General features: G+C 42.5%; 1 protein-coding gene across 1 annotated transcript in view; it reads right to left on the bottom strand.

Moving 5' to 3' along the window:
• RFX6 (regulatory factor X6) overlaps positions 1–19,860 on the bottom strand; it is a 31,828-nt gene extending 11,968 nt beyond the window's left edge. The window contains exons 1-13 of the mRNA XM_035110587.2: positions 19,629–19,860; positions 18,203–18,359; positions 17,075–17,198; positions 15,503–15,564; positions 12,488–12,565; positions 11,248–11,275; positions 8,398–8,505; positions 6,540–6,617; positions 6,333–6,446; positions 5,212–5,261; positions 3,897–4,056; positions 3,487–3,631; positions 1,667–1,776 (exon numbers count right to left, since the gene is read on the bottom strand). Coding sequence (XP_034966478.1) covers positions 1,667–1,776; positions 3,487–3,631; positions 3,897–4,056; positions 5,212–5,261; positions 6,333–6,446; positions 6,540–6,617; positions 8,398–8,505; positions 11,248–11,275; positions 12,488–12,565; positions 15,503–15,564; positions 17,075–17,198; positions 18,203–18,359; positions 19,629–19,860 — 1,446 coding nt within the window. The remainder of the gene's footprint in view (positions 1–1,666; positions 1,777–3,486; positions 3,632–3,896; positions 4,057–5,211; positions 5,262–6,332; positions 6,447–6,539; positions 6,618–8,397; positions 8,506–11,247; positions 11,276–12,487; positions 12,566–15,502; positions 15,565–17,074; positions 17,199–18,202; positions 18,360–19,628) is intronic.
• Between the last annotated feature and the right edge of the window lie 1,051 nt (positions 19,861–20,911).

Raw genomic sequence — 20,911 nt, 5'->3', positions numbered from 1 at the left:
GGACCTTCAAGGCTGTGATCTTACACACGTTTATCCCACTGAGCACAGAGGGATTTGCTTCTGAGTAAACCCCACTGCATCATTAAGGCTGCAAGAGCCTAAGCCAGGCTTCCTCAACCTCGGCCCTCCAGATGTTTCTGGCCTAGAACTCCCATGAACCCTAGCTAGCAGGACCAGTGGTCAGGGATGATGGGAACTGTGCTCTCAAAACATCTGGAGGGCTGAGGTTGAGGAAGCCTGGCCTAAGCACTTTTACACTCCATTCTAAATAATGGTTGCAGCATCACTGATGCACCTGCAGAGACACTTAATAGATATCAGGGCCTGCTTCTGTCTCTTGTCATGCATGCACGCATACACACATACATAATTTTATTTGTATGCTACCTTTCCACAGTTCAAATCAAGCTCAAGGAGGCTTACAACATGAAAAAATACGCAACTACAACATAACAAAAGCAGTCATAAACAATAAACAAAACATTTAAAAATACAAAACCAACCCGAATAAATCACAACAAAATCAAGATACAAAAGACCAACAGCAACAACCCCTGCCCAGCAAAACCCCACAATACCCATGCAAGAAAATGTGCTATCAATCTGTCAGTCCTTTCTGTGTCCAGGTGTTGAAAGACCCTCTGACACAGCCTCCCTTGCCAGGACCCAGCAGCAGCAGCTTGTGGTAACATTACGAGCTGCCCCTTTTTCAATCAGCAAACAAAAGGAAGCCATTTGGTGTGACGGAGAGAGGCCCTGCACTTTTAACTGAACAGAAGGTAGAGGGCAATGGAAGGATTACGTGTTCTGTAAATCATTACCTCTTACTCAGCTAATCTTGATTCATACAGTAAATTGTTCAGCATTTTTTTCCAGACGTGGGAGGAAAACACTGGAAACTATACCTGTTTGCCCTAGAACAATGTTCTGCAACAGATGCTGAATGGTGGATAGTTCCACCCCTCCCTTGCTTCCTCTGTTTAACAGTGATTATCTAAAGATTAGCTAAACAGAGCTGAGAATACCATTTTACTCTGCAATATTTCAATTCGTTCTTGAATCAGAGGGCTTAATGATCATTTGAATTGTATAGTGGTAGTGTATGGATTTCGAGGCCTAAAGGTCTTCTCACAAAGTACAGGTGTACCTCATTCACCCTTATGAGGATAGTGGTGCAACTGCACTCGGCCCACCCCCCTGCTGCTGTTGCCCTCCTCTGGCCATAGGGCTGAAGTTGGGTTTCCCCCCCTCCTGCCCCTGCAGCCAGGGAGGCCTGATTTAATAGACTACAGTATAGTGCAAACATACATTTTATATGCACTGGGAGACACACAAAGAATTGGGTGACTTGCTTCATTGAAATATTTGGTCTGGAACCAAACCTGCAATATCTCTGAGGTATGCCTTACTTATTTCTATCAAGCTGAAGCCTAACAATACATTGGATTTAGTTCAGATGTAATAGTCCCAGTCCAACAAACTGCTACCTTGTGTGCCCTCATTCTCTGTGTTGTAATTCATTTTTGGTTTGTTAAACCACAGTATCCCATTGTATCTCCACCCCCAGGAAATGGAAGGTGCCAGTTGGGTACCACCAGAGGGAAAGATGCTGATCATAGGATGAATGGACTTTATCAGGAACAATTTGATTTCATTTGGGGCTTACCTTGATAACCCTTTGCTCAACCACAGTATCCAGCCATTCAATAAAGGACTCCACAGTGCCATTCTTCTTTAAAAGGTCCTTCAGTTCTTGAAACACTGTAATAGAGTCATCTACCATGTAAAAAGGAAAACATGTAGTTGCATTCTACTCTGAACAGGAGAGAAAGCCACTCACCAGTCATTGATAGTTTTGGAGCATGTAAAGGAAAGGAAAATGAAGAATTAGAGCAGCAGAGGTGAAATGAGAAGATAGCACCTGGAGTTCATCAAAATAAAGTCCATTGAATTGAATGGGCCTATTTTGAGTATGCCTTAGCTGGAAACAACCCAGTAGCTTTAGCTGTTGCTTAGTGTACGCCCTTATAGCAATTTTGAGAAACGCAGGAATAAAATACCATAAACTCTTGATGGTTTAGTTACAGGTAGGTAGCCGTGTTGGTCTGAGTCGAAGCAAAATAAAAAAATTCCTTCAGTAGCACCTTAAAGACCAACTAAGTTTATATTTTGGTATGAGCTTTCGTGTGCATGGTATCTGAAGAAGTGTGCATGCACACGAAAGCTCATACCAAAATATAAACTTAGTTGGTCTTTAAGGTGCTACTGAAGGATTTTTTTTATCTTGATGGTTTAGTTGTACCCAGTCTTATACCAGCTACCCTGACTAAGTAGACTTTAATGCCTCATCCACTTTGGCATGTAGTCTCCAGAGGGTTTTTAACATGTCAATGTGACCTTCAGGCCAAAAATGGCTAGGGCACTCCTCTTGATTTAGAGCAATCTACCTCAGCAGTAAATGGTGGGGCTACATGCACCCTGTAGAATTTTTCTCCTGTGGATTAGCCAGTCTTTTCCTGTCTCACAGCAATGATAAAGCTATGCAAGCAGAACAGAAGAATGGAGTAAAAAAGAAGAAGAGGAAAAGAAATGGCACTGAAAATGTAAACGTGTCTTAAAAAGGAAAAAAAACATAACTTTAAAAAAGGAAACAAAAACCTGTTCATAAACTCTGAAACTTATTATTCCTTAGTGAAATGCTTTTAACGACAAATATCACAGAGTGTAGCCAGACAAAAGGAAAAATTAGCCAAGTCATCATAACAAGCAATCACCAGAGATAAAATCAGCATGCCAATGATCCTGTAATGATTTCAGCAAAAGTCTGAAATATCAAAAGTGGAGATTTTTTTCAAAAATCAAAAGCTGATTTTTTCAAATAATACAATCAGTTGCCTCTGTCACATTCCCAAACCCAAACAGGTTCTTCAGTATCAGTGGCCACCATGTGCATGGAATGAGAAAGAGCTCCTCCCAACATTAAAGTGAACTAAGAAGCTCTTGCCTTCCATGCAGCTTCAGGCCTCTGTAGTAAACATCTGCAGGTTAAGGCCTATTTTCACACATGAGACATAAATCACCTTAGATTTAAGCTGCTGGATAAAGCAAAATTAAACCAATATTGCCTGGGAATCATATGGTTTTTCTTCTGACTTCTCTTGGACATTATTAACATCATTATTAGTGTTTCTTTCTCGCAAGCATGGCCAAACCTGGCCCTCCATTTGTTTGGGGACTACAATTCCCATCATCCCTGACCACTGGTCCTGTTAGCTAGGGATGATGGGAGTTGTAGTCCCAAAACATCTGGAGAGCCAAGTTTAAAGCATTTCTATACCACTTAAGATTTCAAAAATCTCTTTAAGTGGTGAAACGATTCTTACAGGACAGAAAAGGTTTAAATGTGATTTTTAATGTAACATATTTTAAAAGAAATTTCCTGGGTGTGGGGAAGAGCAATGATTCCTCCCTTGACCAGCAACTTACATTCGATGTAGCCCTCTCCCTCAGAAACCATGCTTCCTGAGACTGTGAGCAATGCCTGGGATCCAATGCTGTACAGATCTACTTTCTCAATATCAGCAACCATAGCGTTCACTATATGTTGATCAAAAAGAGCTGGTCGAGCAATCTGTGAATAGGCAACAGGGAGGGGGGGAACTATGCTGAAAATGCTAATAGAGATGGCACTACTGTTTCTCTTTATGTTTATGTTCAGAAGACCATACAGAATCATTATTATTATTATTATTATTATTATTATTATTATTATTACCCTCCTTAATGTTTTCTGACATAGAAAAAAATGGAATGAATACTGAAATAGCAAGCACAGTTCTTATAACTGGTGTCTTCTCAGTTTCAGATGCAGTTTTAGATTTCAGTTTTAGATTTACCTGAGCTAAGTGCAGAAAGGAGGTTTGACGCTTCAGTGAAGATACAAATCTTCGTGCTATGGGTAATTTCTTTCTTGCAAGGTCTTCAGGTAGATTTTCTAGTGATGAAACAATCCAGTGTTCCCAGTTTTTAGCAAAATTTCTTATATCAGCCAACAAACTAATGAAAAGGAAAATAGCAGATTGGAATCAACTTCTGTATTGATTTTTGTCATAATCAGGAACGGCTGAACCAAAATGCTGGACAATCTAAGTTGCATACTTGATAAACCAACACAAGCCAGATTTGTTGCTCGAGGTCTCAAAAGCCACGTGGCCCAAACTCAAGACAATTGCATTTGCAAAAAATTCCACAAGACTAGCAACACCGTGGGAAGCAATGACAAGTGTCACATGGTGTTATTATGCGCCAGCACAACAAGATGGGTCAAATCTACTGTCCCAGCAGCCCAGCTGCTATTGCCTGACATGGCAAAGTGGCAATGTGAAATGAGTTTTGGCTTTAGCTAAAGTAACATTTGCCACTGCAATCCTATCCAATCAAAATATATTAAGCCTTCAACCATACTTGATACTGCATTAAACAACAGGGAATGAAACAACACAAAACAATTCAGCCTAAACAAATATATCCAACAGACACCTTTTAGAAACCCCAAATTAATACTGTATGCCACTGTATAGATCAGGGGGTGTCAACCTGGTTCCTACCACCCACTAATGGGCATTTCAGGATTCTAGGTGGGTGGTAGGGGGCTCTACGGCACAAGCTGAATCCTCCTTCCATTGAGCACTGGTGGGCGGTAAGGAAATTTTACCATCAAGAAAGATGCATTAGTGGGTTGTAGGTATAAAAATGTTGACTATCCCTTGTATAGATAATGAACACTGAGACATCTGTTTAGGAAGGGAAGGCTGAATGCGATTTTTCCTTAGCTAGCAAAGCTGAAAGTGCTAACTCTTTGTTTTATGCTATGTGTACAGTCCAAATCTAGCGAGGGGGAACTTGTGTACAGTCCTGTCTGCTGATGGCGGAGTTTCAGCATAAGGAACCACTCACATCCTGCCCTTTTGTACATAGAGAATTTGATTGCCTTTGCTGGACGAGAACAAATAAATGCAACTGAAATTAGCAAGTGAAACATAGCTGTCCGTCAAGCTGCTCCCTGTTCAACTACAATAATTCACATCGTTAGGTGTCGAAAGATCAACTTTTTTTTAAAAAAAGGTAATTCCTCCCCCCTTTCCATATCAGTTATCAAAATGTCCACCTTTATTATTCAATCAACATCATCTTATGCAACTAATTGCTCACCTTTCTGGCATTTCTTGCATAGTTGCAGGGATGAGTACATCTGTAAGGACCTTGAACAAAATGGCAGGAAAATGAAAAGTTCTCGAACATCAAGACATTTCCATGTACCGGTAGGAGGAATAAACTGGTGCTTACTAAAGCTTCCTTAAAATTGCCTTGTCTACACTTAAGAGACCCTTTCAACAACCATTAAAAGTTAACGGACTAAAGAGTTTGTAGAAACTTTAACACTCCACTTCACTCTCCATCAACCATTCCACTATAGGTGGTACAAAGGTACCTCGAAAGATTCCATCAACGGTGTCTCTGAAAATTTTTACACATCACCTGGGAAAACAGGCGAACTAATATCAGTGTACTGGAAGAAGCAAAGTGTTGAAGCAATGATTCTTCAACATCAACTTCGTTGGACTGGTCATGTTGTACGGATGCCTGATGATCATCTGCCAAAGCAACTACTCTATTCCAAACTTAAAAGTGGAAAGCGTAATGCTGGTGGTCAACAAAAGAGGTTTAAAGACTGTCTCAAGGCAAATCTTTAAAAATGTAGTATAAACACTGACGACTGGGAAACACTGGCCTGCGAGCGCTCCAGTTGGAGAAGAGCCTTTACCAAATGTGTCATGGGCTTTAAAGAATCTCGATCTCAGGACGCAAGGAAGAAACGTGCTAAGAGGAAGGCACACTTGGCAAATCCACACCATGATCAACTCCCGCTCGGGAACCAATGTGAAAGGACGTGCGGATCCAGAATTGGGCTCTACAGTCACTTATGGACTCATTGTTAAAACCGTGTTTATGGAAGACAATCTTACTTGGCTACGAGTGATCGCCAAAGAAGAAGAAGAGAAAGAAGAAGAAGAAGAGAAAGAAGAAGAAGAAGAAGAAGGAGGAGGAGGAGGAGGAGGAGGAGGAGGAGGAGGAGGAGGTACTCCTGATAAAAAATTAGGAAGGAACCCTGGCACTCCTGTTTTCTATCTGCAGGGATTTTAATTATTTTTGTATGGAGGAGTATTCAGTCATATGAACCCTGTATAGAGACTGAAGCAGCTCCTCACTTCAGTGAAGACTTAGCTTGGGACAAGATTTCCATACTCCACTTTAGTTAACACGTAACACACCTTGTATAGTATTGAGTCGCAAACACAGAAGATGTCAATGATCACAGGGTTTTCAAGCAGGGGGAGGAGGTGGTCGGGCATTCCTTGCCAAAAATGTAATAGGAAATGTTGGATCTATGGAAGAGCAAGGAGAGCACAGATATGAATGATATGATGGCCATGATCTTGTACAGGTAAGTGCTAGGTGCGTACTCAAGTGAGCCTTACCTCTTCAAAGTTTCCATTAATGGCGTTGTCGAGAACACACTGACAATGGGTTTTGTACATCATGATAAGGGTATCTACCTATTTTAGGAATAAAAATAAAAAATGAAATGAAATGAAATTCAGAGACATAGGAAGCCAACTTATACTGTCAATCCATTGGTCCTTCAATCTCAGTATTGTTGACACCGAGTGCCACAAATTCTCCCTGGTTTCAGGCAGGAATGCTTCCCAGTCTTACCCGGAGATGCCAGGGACTGAACCTGGAACCTTCTGCATGCAGAGCATGTGTTCTACCACTGAGCTATGACCCTTCACACAAACTTTCACCTCTTCTACAGGAATTTAGTAAGTATCATTGTGCATTTTTGCACTAACTGTGAAAGCTGATATAATACAACACAATACTGTAATAATGTATGGAATTGAGCATTGCACTTAATATATATATCGGGCGAGGCGATCACTTAGTTGCTAATTTATTTGATTTACCATTTATGTAAGATTTTCAAAGTGCCTTTGGAAGCCTCAATTGCCCTCACAGCAAACCTATCCAACTATCATAAGCACATATGACATTGCCTTCTACTGAATCAGACCATTGGTCCATCTATTGCTAGCACTGAGTGGCAGGATCTCTCATGGGCTTCAAACACAAATCTTTCGCATGGAGATAAACGACTTAAGAAGGCCAAAGAGTGATTTGTCATGGCTAAGCCATGATTTCAATCCAGCACTCTCCACTGCAACACTCAGGCTGGAGCTAAAGCTTTGCCATGCTCTGTCCTTCTGCTTCTTGATGTAACACAGAATAGAGTTATAAGTATACAGCAATAGCGTTTAACATGCCAAGATAAACTGTCCAATCAAAAGACCAGAAAGTGACTATCATTTGAAGCTGAACATTCCAAGTTGGGTTCTCCTGTTAAAATTCAAGTGCTGATTTCTGACTTTGATCTCCAAAATGGGCATTTTGGTAATTGAATGTTATACATCATCTTGCTGCAATGGTTGATCTGGACCACCCAATCAAATAGAATCATGAAGATTTTGTCAAAGCTATAAAATTATTTTAAATGCTAATTTGCCTGGCATATGCAGATTGTATCTTCTACAACAAGGACATGTTGTATGCTTTAGGTAGAGCACCTTTCCAAGCTAAAGTGTCTCCATAGAATCCAGTGTCTACATTTTCATGGACTCCTGTGGGATCCAAAGCATATATCAGGCTTTTAATGAAGATTGGGAAAGTCTGGGAGATCCCAATGATCAAACGGACAATAAGCCAAAATTGTGAAATTTTCGGTGAGACTGTTCATAAAGGTCTGCATTTTACCTGTGATTGTTCACAACGGTCTACAAAGAAATGAACCCAATCTGCTAGCTGAAATGCCCAGTGCTCTTTTCTGTCATGTAAACTCCACATGTACATAATTTAAAAATAATCAGTAAGTACAAGTTTGCTATCTTCTGTTCATTGACAAAACTAGGCAGGAGGAAAAATCCACTTCATAATTTGCCCCAATCGTTTGCCCCTATCTTATCAGTGCTAAATTAATCCATTGGCATTTGGAATGGATAGTTCTCCTAACTATTTCTTTGTTTTGCCCTTCTTAAGGCAAATACCACCTGTTTGTAAAATATTAGGCAAGTTAATATGTAAATAATTTAACCACTTTCCACTGGAGAGCCAGTTAAAAGGAGATAATAGAGGTTTGCTCCCACTATAAATCAGTCAAGTTTGTTTGTTTATAGACATTTCTACTTGTTTCATGTCACTACTACTGTGAAGCCTTCAAGGGAAGAGACAGAATAAAAAGGAGCTGATTTAGTTCAATATATTATCACTTTACATTTTTACCTTGTCTTTGGAGATGCACCCATCCAGTACAAGGTGTTGGGCGCTGGGGAATTCTGGAAGGAGAGTCCCAGTTTTGGAGCTCAGTGAGTATTTCCGAGTGAATCCGCCCTATAAGATGGAAAACAATATTACATCTTCACGCCAACAACCAGCTGCAATTTTAGCAGGATAAAAGTTGGCCATACTAATCGGCATAAATTTACTGATCAGAATTATGAAGCTAGCATTATGTTTTTGTTCTGATCAGTATTTTGGTTTTATATTTAGATTCCATATTTTTTATTGAAAGTATGTCTGTCTCTCTTATTGATTTGTACTTCAGATTTGGTTTCTTTTAATAGTTTCTACTTTGCAAACCACTTAAAGATTGCTTATATTAAGTGGTGAATAAATCAATTAAATTAATAATAAATCTATGCATACGAAGACTAAATCAGAAAAATATATATGGTGGTGCTTTAGCACATAGCAACACACACACACACAGAGAGAGAGAGAGAGAGAGAGGGAGGGAGGGAGGGAGGGAGAGAGGGAGGGAGAGAGGGAGAGAGGGAGAGAGAAAGTTCCCCACCTGCCTACTGTATGTTTGTACACTAACCCTAAGCATTAAAAGGACAGAAGGAAAAGGAAAAGGGGAAAAGATTTTCTAAAAAAGCTGGATGCTTCTTCCTGAAATGATTCCAAAAACTGTGTTTTCTCCTTGTTGCCGCCTTTTTCATACCTGCCCTTTAAATTTTTTGCATTATATTTTAATTTGTTTTTCTTCCTCTCTGTGTTTTTTTTAATAAAAGACTTTGAAACTGAAACAAAGTACTTTCCACAGCTAGGAAACTCATATTCTCAGGGTAAATGACCATAATCTGTATATTATGTGTAAATTATTCATTTTGTAGCTTTTGCAGACGTTTTAATTTGTAAGAGAGATTTGGGTGGGATCAGAGGTGGAAGGATTGAGAGTCATAGAGGGAGGCTCCCTTTGATTTCTGGGCCCTTAGCAGATGCTGGGATACAACATTTGTATGGAGTGTCGGGAACTACGGTATGTGTTGGTAACTACTGAAAGCTAAATTTATTTGGATCCCATATTTTTGATCCTACAGTTTACAACATGGATCCAGGTGCACAGAATGTGAATAACGGCAAAACACTGAAGAAGTGCAAATATTAGTCTGTCTTGAACATTGCATCCCTTTATTTTTATTCCAGTGACCACAGCTTTTGAATTTGTTATATATTGGCTTCTCAGAATTAGCATGCTGGGTGAGACAAGCCAGGCCATCTAACTAAGCAGCGTGTCCATGACCAGTCTCAGGATTCAAGGATGATATTCAATGGATGTTTGAAATCAGAAATTCCCAAACTGTTGTCTGTGAACCATCAGTGGTCCACAAGCTTCATTCAGGTGGTCCATGGCATGTCTGTGGATTTGTGGTCTAAGACAGGAGATGGCACATCCATCACATTAAATATTTTCTATTTTATTTTTAATGGTTTATTATTGCTTCATTTACTTCTTATATTGTGTTTTATTGTGTTGCATGGAATTCAAATTGTAATGCCATAAAATGCAATATAAAAGAAATAAATGAAGATCTAAAAATACCACATTACAATTGCTACGAGAGGTGGAAAAATCAGGATGTGGTCTACCAAGACCCTCAGCAATTTTCAAGTGGTCCATAGGGGTAAAGATTGGGGAACCATTGTTTTAGATTTTCAACAATTTAAGGTAAAATAAAGTGAGCAAGGATAGAAATATAGTCAGGCTGCACCTCACCTAAGAATCAGGCTACACAAACACAGATAAAGAGCTAAATGAATGAAGTGATGTGTGCTCACATTCTGTATTGACACAAACATTAGGTGGTTTAAAAGATTGTCATGAGTCAATATGACTGCAGTTGAACAATTACCTATCAGCATTTGGTGACTGTTTTTTAAAATAAATAAATAAATAACAAGAGTAAGTTGGGAAACATCATGATGCAAGTACCCATCAAACATACAAAAAAGGGGGGGCAAGGGGACCTGAGGGAGGAGGTGTGGTGTGTGGGTTTGTGTTGAATGCAGAGAAAACATTGGCATGTTGAGTTCCAATAATGAATCTGGAGACTTGGGTCTCAGCCGCACATTTGCCATGGGTGTCTTTCACTTCGAAGGAACTTGTAAGCCCGCTTAACGTGAGAGTCCATGACAGCAATTATTTGTGGTGGCTCAATTAATCACAGAGTCTTGAATGGCACAGTAAATGCTTTAGATAAAGGAGTTTGCTGATACTGCTGCCTTCTCGGTGGGTGAGGGGAGCCAACCATTTGCAAATCTGTGTACCGCAGTGTAGCAAAAAACATTGTAGACAGAGGCTTGGGAAAGTTCTGGCTATAATCAATTAAAATAATGTAATGAACATCATTAACTGTAGTTCTGTAAAATATTCCTACTTTATGTTACCAGGGGGACATGTTGCTAAACAATCTAAAATTTTGTTCCTCCCAAAACTGGGGGGGGGGGGGAAGCTGACATTGGGAAGAGCCTCGTTGATGACCCACATATATGGATCGTGCTATTGTACAGTTTAGTTGTTAGGTCACCTTGAACTTGGTTGTATCTGAGTGGAGTCAAAAGTTTCCTGTAGCTGTTCTGTTCTTAAATTTCTGATCTGAGTTCACTTCCCCCTCTGGATCAAGAGCCTGCATTTTCTAGTCTTCTTAGGAAGTATAAACAACAGGCCACAACTACATGAGGTTTTGAAGCAGACATCAAAAGACCGTGGAACTTCCACTATGGGATCAGCAGGGCTCTGGGTATCTGATGTTCCTACTACATCACAAAAGCATATGAAATATTACTCACCTCATTCTTCAGCTTGCTTCCAGAAAACCTTTGAAAACCAAGATATTTCACATTTGCATTAGGATGTAAAATTTAGGAAATGTTGAGAAAAGTACTACCACCCTCTAGCTATCATGTTTCACAAAAGGGAGGGTGGTGCTTTTTTGAGGAGAGTGAAGCAACATCTATTTCCACTTGGTTATTAATAATAATAATAATAATAATAATAATAATAATAATAATTATGCAGATATATATTCAGCTATACTGAAATTCCAGTGGTGATGGAGACTGAAACATTATGTGACAAATTGCCCACTCAAACCAATGCACTAGCTTGCTTTCATACCAGTGGTGACTGCAGACATATAGAGGTCTGTTCTTCCTTAAGAGATTTTCTGCAGTCAGAGGAAATTTGGATTAAATGCAACAAAAATTATGGCCTGACACTTTGATGTGGTTGTTGCAAAAAGCTTCTGTGCATAAGTAGCAGTGGTTCCACAAGCAGCCTAACTCAGTCCCAAAATAGCTAAACGTTTGCCACTTTTTTGATGACTGTGCTTAAGGAGAGCCTTTTCTGTGGTGGCTCCTTGCCTTTGGAATGCCCTCCCCAAGGGCACCTACTAGAGACCTCATTTCACTCATCTAGGTGCTAGACAACACAATTTCTGCTTTCCCAGGCATTTAAGAGCATGTTCCCCAAAGTGTCCCCAATAAGGGGTGTGTTGTAGAGTTATGCAATTGTCCCTGTTGGCTTCAACCCCACCCACTGTCAGGATGTTTCTCACGCACACAGACTGCCCACAAGGCAATGAGACCATAAACCAGTTGTTCTCAAAGGGTGTGACACGCCACACTGGTGTGGCAGGAGAGGGTAGCTATTAGTTATGTTACTTATAACATATAACACAAATAGTTGCCATATATGTTATAAATCAAGCATAGTGGGGCAAGGCCTGAATGCACACCCCCTCCCCTATCCACACTTTGAGCATTTGCATGTTCAAGCAAACACCTGATCATGCAGCGGCGGAGCTTCATGCTCCGCCACCGGGGGCGGAGGGCAGCGGTGATGGTGCCCCTGGGATCGCCTCACTTGGGGCGCACCGCCCCCACTGCCCTATCTTCCTACGCCCCTGTGATCATGTAATATAATAATCAAGTGGTGAAAAATCAATTGTTCATGTGTGAACTAGTCCAAGGTGAAACTGATGTTTGAACATCATTCAACAGTTATACTTCAAATGTTATTTTACCATACCTTGTCAATCCTTTTCCAGAATACACTGAGTGATAGTATGCACTGCTTTCTTTAATGCCAATTCCATAATAGTGATATCTGTAGCAGGGAAGAAGCCAACAAACAGATAGATAGATAGATAGATAGATAGATAGATAGATAGATAGATAGATGATAGATAGATAGATATAGATGATATAGATATAGATAGCTATGCTGTTAAAAGGGGCACAAAATGTTGAGAACAAAACAGAACTCAGACTCTCAAGTTTTATTTTTTAATGTTCATTAGGTAACCTTCATTCAGTAATCCTGTCCCCCAAGACAGGACATTATTAAAAGCTAGGATTTGAACTTAGGACCATGACTAGTCAAGGTGATGAAAGACCCAAAAGTGTTATCGCTATAAGAAGTTCCACCAGTGTCCCTGAAAACAGGGTCCATGCCTTTCCTTAAGACTCATAAGAAAATAAGAGAAAAACAAGACAGTAGTTTATATGATCCATTTTGTCATTAGGTACAGCATTGACATTTAAACCAGGAATCCAGCTTATTTTGATTTTTAGAAACTGATTATTTCCAGCAGTCTGAGGTATGCTTCGCCATAGTAAAGTTTAGCTATTGAATAGGTTACTATCTGTAACATACAAAGTAATTTAAAATAAAATAATATATAGTGTGATAGAAGAGGGAGGATCAAGAAGAGGGAGAACTGATTTATAGGATGGGTAGGATTAGATGGGATAGGTTTATTTAGTGTCTAATTGGTTTTATTGTACTGAAAATAAATAAAAGCTGTGATGACAATCTTCATATATGTATTTTTCATCAAAATACTTCTGCTTCTGTAAGAAGCAGAACAATCTCTCTCCCTCTCTCCCTCTATTTCTTCACCCTCCCATTTCCATGTGCATGGACATATGTTCCTGTGTGGCAAGTAGCCCTGGCCTGAGCATATGCTGACACAAATGATGGCTGATAAGGGCAATGATAGGATTAAGCTGCTCAGGCACTTGCAATAACTCATTATCGCAAGGCCAGCTGCCATATCAGTTTTATTAACCCACTAAATCACTTTTAATAAATAAGATAATGCCTTTCAGAAATGGTGCAGGGAAGCTAAGATTTAGCATTGATCAAAGTCTACAAAGAAATTAAACTGTAACTCGAGCTCAAACAGCCCACGGCATCTGCACTCCATGACACCTACACAGGTCATCCCTCAACAGCAACCGCAGCTGCACAGCAGACTTTGGCCTTGGTCCAGAGGAAGTTACTTGTGTGGCTAAAACCCTATGACTTAATTTAAGCACAACTAATTTATCTGTCACGTTGATTTCAATTGGGCTTATATCCAACCGGCTTCCTCCGCACTGGACCATTTGTTCAATGGTTCCTACTAAGTTAATTGGCTGTGGAAATTCATGGACAGCGGTTGTGTGGAAGGGCCTCTTCCTCCCGGGCTTTCGATCACTTTTGCCATTTCGCTATGCTTACTCTAACCTCTTCCATCTTTCACCCCCTCCTCCTCTTGTTCACTCAGCCCATTCAGTCTGCCTTTTGTAAACCACTTTGTGGTTTCATTACAGTCAAGAGGCATATAAATGTTGGGAGATTTAAAAAAAAATGCATTTTTTTCAGCCTTTTCATCAAACGTCAAATTAAATAAGGCTCGGTTATAGGAAATCAGTAGGAAATGAATCTCATCTGAGCTCACACAAGGGTATTTATAAAAGATCAGATCTAGAGTACATGGACCTGGCTGCCAATTAGTTTCTGGGCCCAATTCAAACTGCTCGTTTTGAGCTATAAAGCCTTAAATGGCTCAGGACTGCAATACCTCAAGGATTGAGTCTCCCTATATGAACCAACCCAGACTTTGCAATGATCATCGGAGGCCCTTCTTCTTGTGTCCCCTCCATGAGTTGTCCAGAGGGTGGCAATATGAGAACGGGGCTTTTCTGTGTCGGCTCCCCATTTGCGGAATGCTCTCCCTAGGGAAGATCATCTGACACCATCTTTGTCTAGTTTTAGGCAACAGGCAAAACCTTTCCTTTTCACCCAGACCTTTGTCACTTTATTTTTTTTTAAAGTATTTAAATCTAGTTTTAAAGTACAGTCATACCTCTGGTTACATTCACTGCGGGTTGCATACATCACGGGTTACGAATGTGCCGAACCTGGTTACTTCTGGGTTCGGCGATTCGCGCATGTGCAGACACGCCGAATGATGTCACGCGCATGCACATAAGCACCAAATCGCGCAGCGAGCATGCGCAGATTCAGTGCTTCAGGTTGAGTACTGCTCTGGATGCCTATGGGGCTCCAGAACAGATCCTGTTCACATCCAGAGGTACCACTGTACTTGTGGCCTTTTTTGGTGGGACAGGGTCTGCCAATGATATGCTTGTGAATCACCCTACAGGCATTTTGATTTACTAATCTGTTGCACTCCAGCATTTTCCATGTTGATGTCCTGGTTGGTTTTTTTGTTTTCTTCAGACCTCATCTGTGCATATTTTAAGAATTGTAAAATATAATTGCCATAAGTGTGGACAGGCCAAGTGCTACTAAGGCTTTGTGGGGCCTTTTAGTTAATAGCTTTCTTCTTGGGGGTTGGACCCAGAGCTATCATTCTATCATTCATCTTCCCCATTAATTATGCCCACTTCCACAATTAGGTTTGGGGAAAAAGCTTGCTATCAGCTCCAATAGGAGACTTTTTTTCAAACCTAACTGCTCTCTGTGTGTGTGCACACGCGCACACGCGTGTGCGCTTATTTTGGCAAGTGTGTCTAGGGCCTTTGGCGCTGCCTGCTGTTTTTTGGCCCCATCTTTGCAGCCCCTGGAAGATCAGCCACAAGAATATATGGCCCCATGTCTGAAATAGATTCTGCACCCTGTTTTAGAGACCATTTATTACTTCATCTCATATAAGACTTCCTGTTGTCTGATGAATGATTTTACGGCTCAACACACACATTTATTGATTAAGAAATCACAGTTCTGAAGCGCTGGAGGTGGAATATCTCTTACTTTGAGTGGCCTCTGGTGCCCAGCCTCCTTGTGGTGAGAAGAGGAAATTTCTGACGAATAGTCTAGAGTGAAAGATCAGAAATTAAATATCTATAATGGGAGGGCAAAGGCTGTGGCACTGTGTTTATCTTCCCTGCCACTCTCATTTCCCACATTATGAAACTTGAATGTAAAACCTCCATAGCTTAAGATTTACATCTAGGAACACAGGAAGCTGCCTTATGCCAAGTCAAGCCAATGGTCCATTTTGCTCAGCAGATTTCCAGGGTTCCAGGCAGATGAATCTCCCATCCCTAGCTGATGTTTCTGGGAATTGAACCTGGGACACTCTGCACACAAGGCAGATGTTCTTCTGTGTCACAAGAACAAGAATCAAACCATTTTGGGCAAGTGGCACAAGAAAAGTCCAGTGTCACTTTTAGCATCCTACATGAATTGCCCTGGAAGCACCAACAAGACAACTGGACAATATGAGTAGCTGGACAGTTACCGAAAAGCCAGGTGGGTTTTAAAACAAGGTTGTTTAGCTTGGAGAACCAATTTATTCAATGTGGTTTGAGATAAGGAACTCTGAACTTGAGATGTGCTGATACTGGGTTGTTGGTTTTGAGTTCAGCAGCATGGCTAATCTTGCTTTGAAAGGCCCTCCTTGGAACTGACTTCTGCAACGGAACAACTGAGGGTGAGCCGAGCTGCCGAAAGTCGCTGCCTGACTCCACAGACACCACAGCTCAGCAGCCAACAACAGAGCAAATACCCTGGAGCCGGAAAGCCCAGCGTCTAATAGAAAGAGATAATCCCACTGTTGCCAAAGTTCGGAAAAGGAAGTAATGCAGTTGGGGGGTGGGTGGGAATTAAGGTTAATTCACTCTTGTTGGTACTGAAGTCATTTAATATCATTGGAAGACATGGACCGCCGCCACCCCCACCCCCCATTTCATTAAACTAATGTGTTTCAGCTCCACAAAGCAATTGGGAGATATCATGGGTGTTTTTTGAACTCTGAAGCTTTCTTGGTGTTTAGTTTCACCAGTTCCTAGTAGTTTGGATTTAATTTGGAAAGCCCACCTCTCACTTTGATTAAATGATTTCAACATTAAAGCGTGGGTGGATATTTGTCAATTGGGGGTAGGAGGGAAGAGGGCAGATCTGCCGCCTGCAACCCTATCCTTTTCAATCTCTTTCATTAACTGTGCTTTATTCTCACAGTAATTATTACAAAAGTTACATGCCTTTCAACTTTGCCGCCTCCAGCAATCCTTTTCCTATACGCTGCACCTCTTCAGGTGAAGGACTGATTCTATCCTCCTGCAAATCCCCGGCTTCTACTCCTGCCCCTTCTCAGTCCCATGTTGCAAAACAAAGAAGGACATTGAGCACATCCTACCAGGAGTAAGATTTAAAATAACATTTCACTGAAAGCACAGAGGACTTTGCTCAGTCCTGTTATCATGGGAGAAATCAGAGGCTCAAATTAAATGCCTCTTGAAGAAAATGAAGGAAATGGCTTTGTTTCTTTCAAAACAACAACAACAATGAAATGAAAACAGGTGAATCAAATGCCATATTTACCTTCCCAAATGTGGCAGCACAGGCAGGTTCAAGTTTCTCCTTCCTGCAGAAGTCCAGGTAATGTGCATAGAGGATGCACCTTGGCAAACAAACCCCTTCGCATACAATATAATTCTCTTCCAACCTAAAGGTGGAAAACAAGCCAATAACATGAAACTGTCCCATCCTTAATCCTAGTTTATCCACCTTTCTTCTTCTTCTTCTTCTTCTTCTTCTTCTTCTTCTTCTTCTTCTTCTTCTTCTTCTTCTTCTTCTTCTTCTTCTTCTTCTTCCAATTTCTGGGCTGGTCAGTAGGTCAGTCCTGGGCCTTTTGTACTATGTGAATATCTCCACCACTTTCTTCCTCAATGTTAATAGTCCTGCCTCTTACCTAAGCCTAAACCAAATCATAGCCTAGCATGAATGCAGAGACGTATTGGCTTTCAGGGAGGATATAGCAGCTGCCTGGCTGTCCTTTTAGCTCAGCAGGGCACAGCAGTTTGCCTAAACCTTGGCTTAGTGTGTGCCATCTGCATGCAGGATCGTGGTTAAGATCACTCTTCCTCAACCATGATTTGTAACCAAGGTTTGTTTAACCACAATCCTGTGTGTGAATGACATGTGAAGCCAAAACTTGGGTAAGCTGTCACAATGAGCTAAAAGCCACCCAAAGAGCCAGCCAGAAAGACTGGGGCGACCCAGCCAGATGGGCAGGGTGCAATTGTTATTGTTGTTGTTGTTAAAGCAGGGAGAAGCAAAGCAGGTGGGAGCTCCTTTCCAGGTGCCAGCATGTGTATGTGGTCCTGGTAATCCATACTTAGGCTTACAATGACATGGAAATCACGCTAGCCTAAAACAATTTAAAATGGACACATTAAATGGGGAAAAGTAACACTGTGTACACAGCATGGAGCACTCTAGGTGCTTGGACGACAGCTCCTATAACCCCCATCCAGCATGGCTGATGGGCAAATATTCTTGGAATTATAGTCCTTAATATCTGGAGGGCACCTTGTTTTATACCCCTGGAGTAGCAGGAAAGGGGCATTGCATGTCTACTCCAAAGCATGTGCCGTTGAGTTTAATGGGAGTCACTCTTCAGTAAGTGTGCAGAGTTAACCAGCACTCTGGAGTGGCCAGTGGTCTTACCATTGCAAGGTGAGCTGCGCCTGCTTCTTCTTATCCTTCATCATCTGAGTGATCGTTTTCTTCGGAGGCGAGAGTTTGTTCAGAGATTTTATCTTACTTTCGTGGTTCTTTCCATCTTCCTCTTCCAAGGAAAGGGGTTCATGGCTAAAATGAATTTCTGAGCACAAGGGAGTTTAAGAAGAAAACACAATGAATCAAGATGAACTGTGGACTGTTGGTTCATTTTATTTTGCTAGGCCTGTACCTGGGAAGTCCACACAATTTTGAACTTGGATTTCTGGGATGGGAGCATTCCCCTCTCAGAGCCACATGGCCAATCCAGATCAGGTGTGTTGCAAAGGCAAAGAGCCACATCACACATACACACAAACACATCCCATAGTCCCAATGCAACAAGAGAAACATCCCCAGGGCTGCAGCTGATGACATCTAGTTTTGTCTTCTTATCATAGAGCTATACAGAGTTTTAAAATATGTGAAAAGAAGAATGTCTGGTAGACATGCGGGAAGAGGTGAATATTTGGTCCAATCAATGCTGCTGTTTTAGCTATTATATTCATATCTCACATGCAGACTGTTGAATTTTGGGTACTTCAGTAACAAAACCCCAGGCAACAACAGAAATTACTCCAGTAAATGTTCCCTTGTCAATTTGGAATCTGTAGATACCCAGCTGAGGGAATGTCCACCTCAGACTTGCAGACTTTAGCACCAGCAAACACTACACCACCACCAGTTTACTATACAGCTATAGTATACTATACATCTGTATAGTAAACTGAAGCCAAGCTCTGTGACTGTAATGCTAAGAAGCCCAGCTAAAATCAGGGAGACTCGCATTCCAAGCCTATGTATTTATTTAGAAGGAAGTCCCGCTGAGTTCAAGGGGACCTCTTGCAGCCTTTCGCTTTCTGTAAATATGTTTAGGATATGGGTTTCAGAGAGAGAACGGCAGGGAAAGGGAGGGAATTCGGTGGGAATGAAAGCCTTTGTACTTTTCTCATCAAACTGAGGGGGTGAAGCGGGGTGGGGGGGATGACCTGTGCGTCCTTTTCACCGCGTCCTTGGAATGCAATGAATGGAAACAAAACAAACTCGGCATTGGCTCCGTGGCATCTCTTTCCACTGCAATTATTTGGAAAGACGTTCCTTTCGCATCCGTAGGTGGGAGGGGAAGACAATGAGTTTAAACCCGAGCATCCTCCATCCTGGTCTCTGCTCCCAGTGCCAAAGGCAGTACAAACGGGAGCAGGGGGTGGTGACAAAACCCCGGGGCTGGTGCAGAGTGCACAACGGCATTGGTCCCAACCCAGCAGGAACACACGAGGAAGGGCTCCCCGATCCGAGGCTGCCCCTACCAGCCCTGGGGGATTGTGACCCTCTGGGTTGCCCCTTCCCGCTGGCCGGCGTGCAGCTGCCCCCTCACCTGCCTTGATCCCTGCACTGAGCCCCGGCTCGTGGGTCCCGCGGCGCCGTCCTCCGGGCAGCGAGCCCGCCTGGGGCGCCTCGTCCAGCAAGCCTTGGGCCAGCAGCTCGGCGTAGCAGTCCTCGTCCTCCTCTTCGTCCTCTTCGTCGTCGTCGTCGTCCGCCTGCTGCGGAGGCTGCGGCTGGCCCGGCGCAAAGGCGCTCCGGGACGGGAACTTGGCCAGTTTCTCCATCCTCAGGGCGCGGCGCCCGCCCCGTCCATGAGAGGTCGGGGACGCAGAGCGGCAGAGGGGCTGGAGAGCACGCGGGGAGGCGGCCACCCAACCTCACTGCGGCCCCAAGGCGGGGGTGGGGGATGGGGAAGGACAGGTGCGCGATCTGGAACGGAGCAGGTGCTGGTCAGGTTGGCACAGGCGGAGCCGAAGGGACATGAGACGTCGAAGGCTCTCTCCAGCCAAGCTCCTTTATGGGGACAGGAGGAGGAGGAGGAGGAGGGCCGTCGAGAACAAACCGCTCGCCCCCTTCAGCACCGCCAGGCCGGGGAGAAGGGAAAGCCCTGCCCACCCATTGTCACGCACTCTGCCCCGCGTCAGATTCGCGACCTCTTTCCCTTTTCCTTTTAAGCCATGGCCAGGTGCCTGCAGCAACTCTTCTTTGCTCAGCTACAGCTTTCGTTTGCTCTCCAAGTCTCGTCCCCAGAGGAAGGGACGTTCTGATAACGGTTCTTTTGAGCGCGTGCAAAGTGGAGTCACCTTAGTCGCCTCCTACAGATCTGGCACTAAGATCAGGCTTCCAAGCCAGAGGGCGCGATTTCATAGAGTTGCAGGGGACCCTGAGGGTTATATAGTTCAATACCAGGCATCCCCAAACTGCGGCCCTCCAGATGTTTTGGCCTGCAACTCCCACGATCCCTAGCTAACAGGACCAGTGGTCGGGGAAGATAGGAATTGTAGGAATTGTAGATAGGAATTGATAGGAATTGTAGTAACATCTGGAGGGCCGAAGTTTCGGGATGCCTGTTCAATACCATGCAATGCAGGAATCTTTTGCCCAACGTGAGGCCCATGGCCCCATGATTAAGAGGCTCTTGCTCTATCGATTGAGCTATCTATGGGCCAAGGCCTCCCGGCAATTCTAACTAAAGTAAGGCTGACCTCTGATGAATTAGAGTGAATTAGAGTGAATTCTGATGAATTAGAGTGAATTAGAGTGGGACGGTTGATACTGGATCTTTGATAAATACCGGGAGCAGACAGGTGATCCCCAGGCACTTTGTAGACAGGT

This window comes from Zootoca vivipara, chromosome 3 (genome assembly GCF_963506605.1).
Source record: "Zootoca vivipara chromosome 3, rZooViv1.1, whole genome shotgun sequence".
In the NCBI taxonomy this organism is placed as follows: domain Eukaryota; kingdom Metazoa; phylum Chordata; class Lepidosauria; order Squamata; family Lacertidae; genus Zootoca; species Zootoca vivipara.
This window is presented reverse-complemented; position numbering and strand designations above follow the sequence as displayed.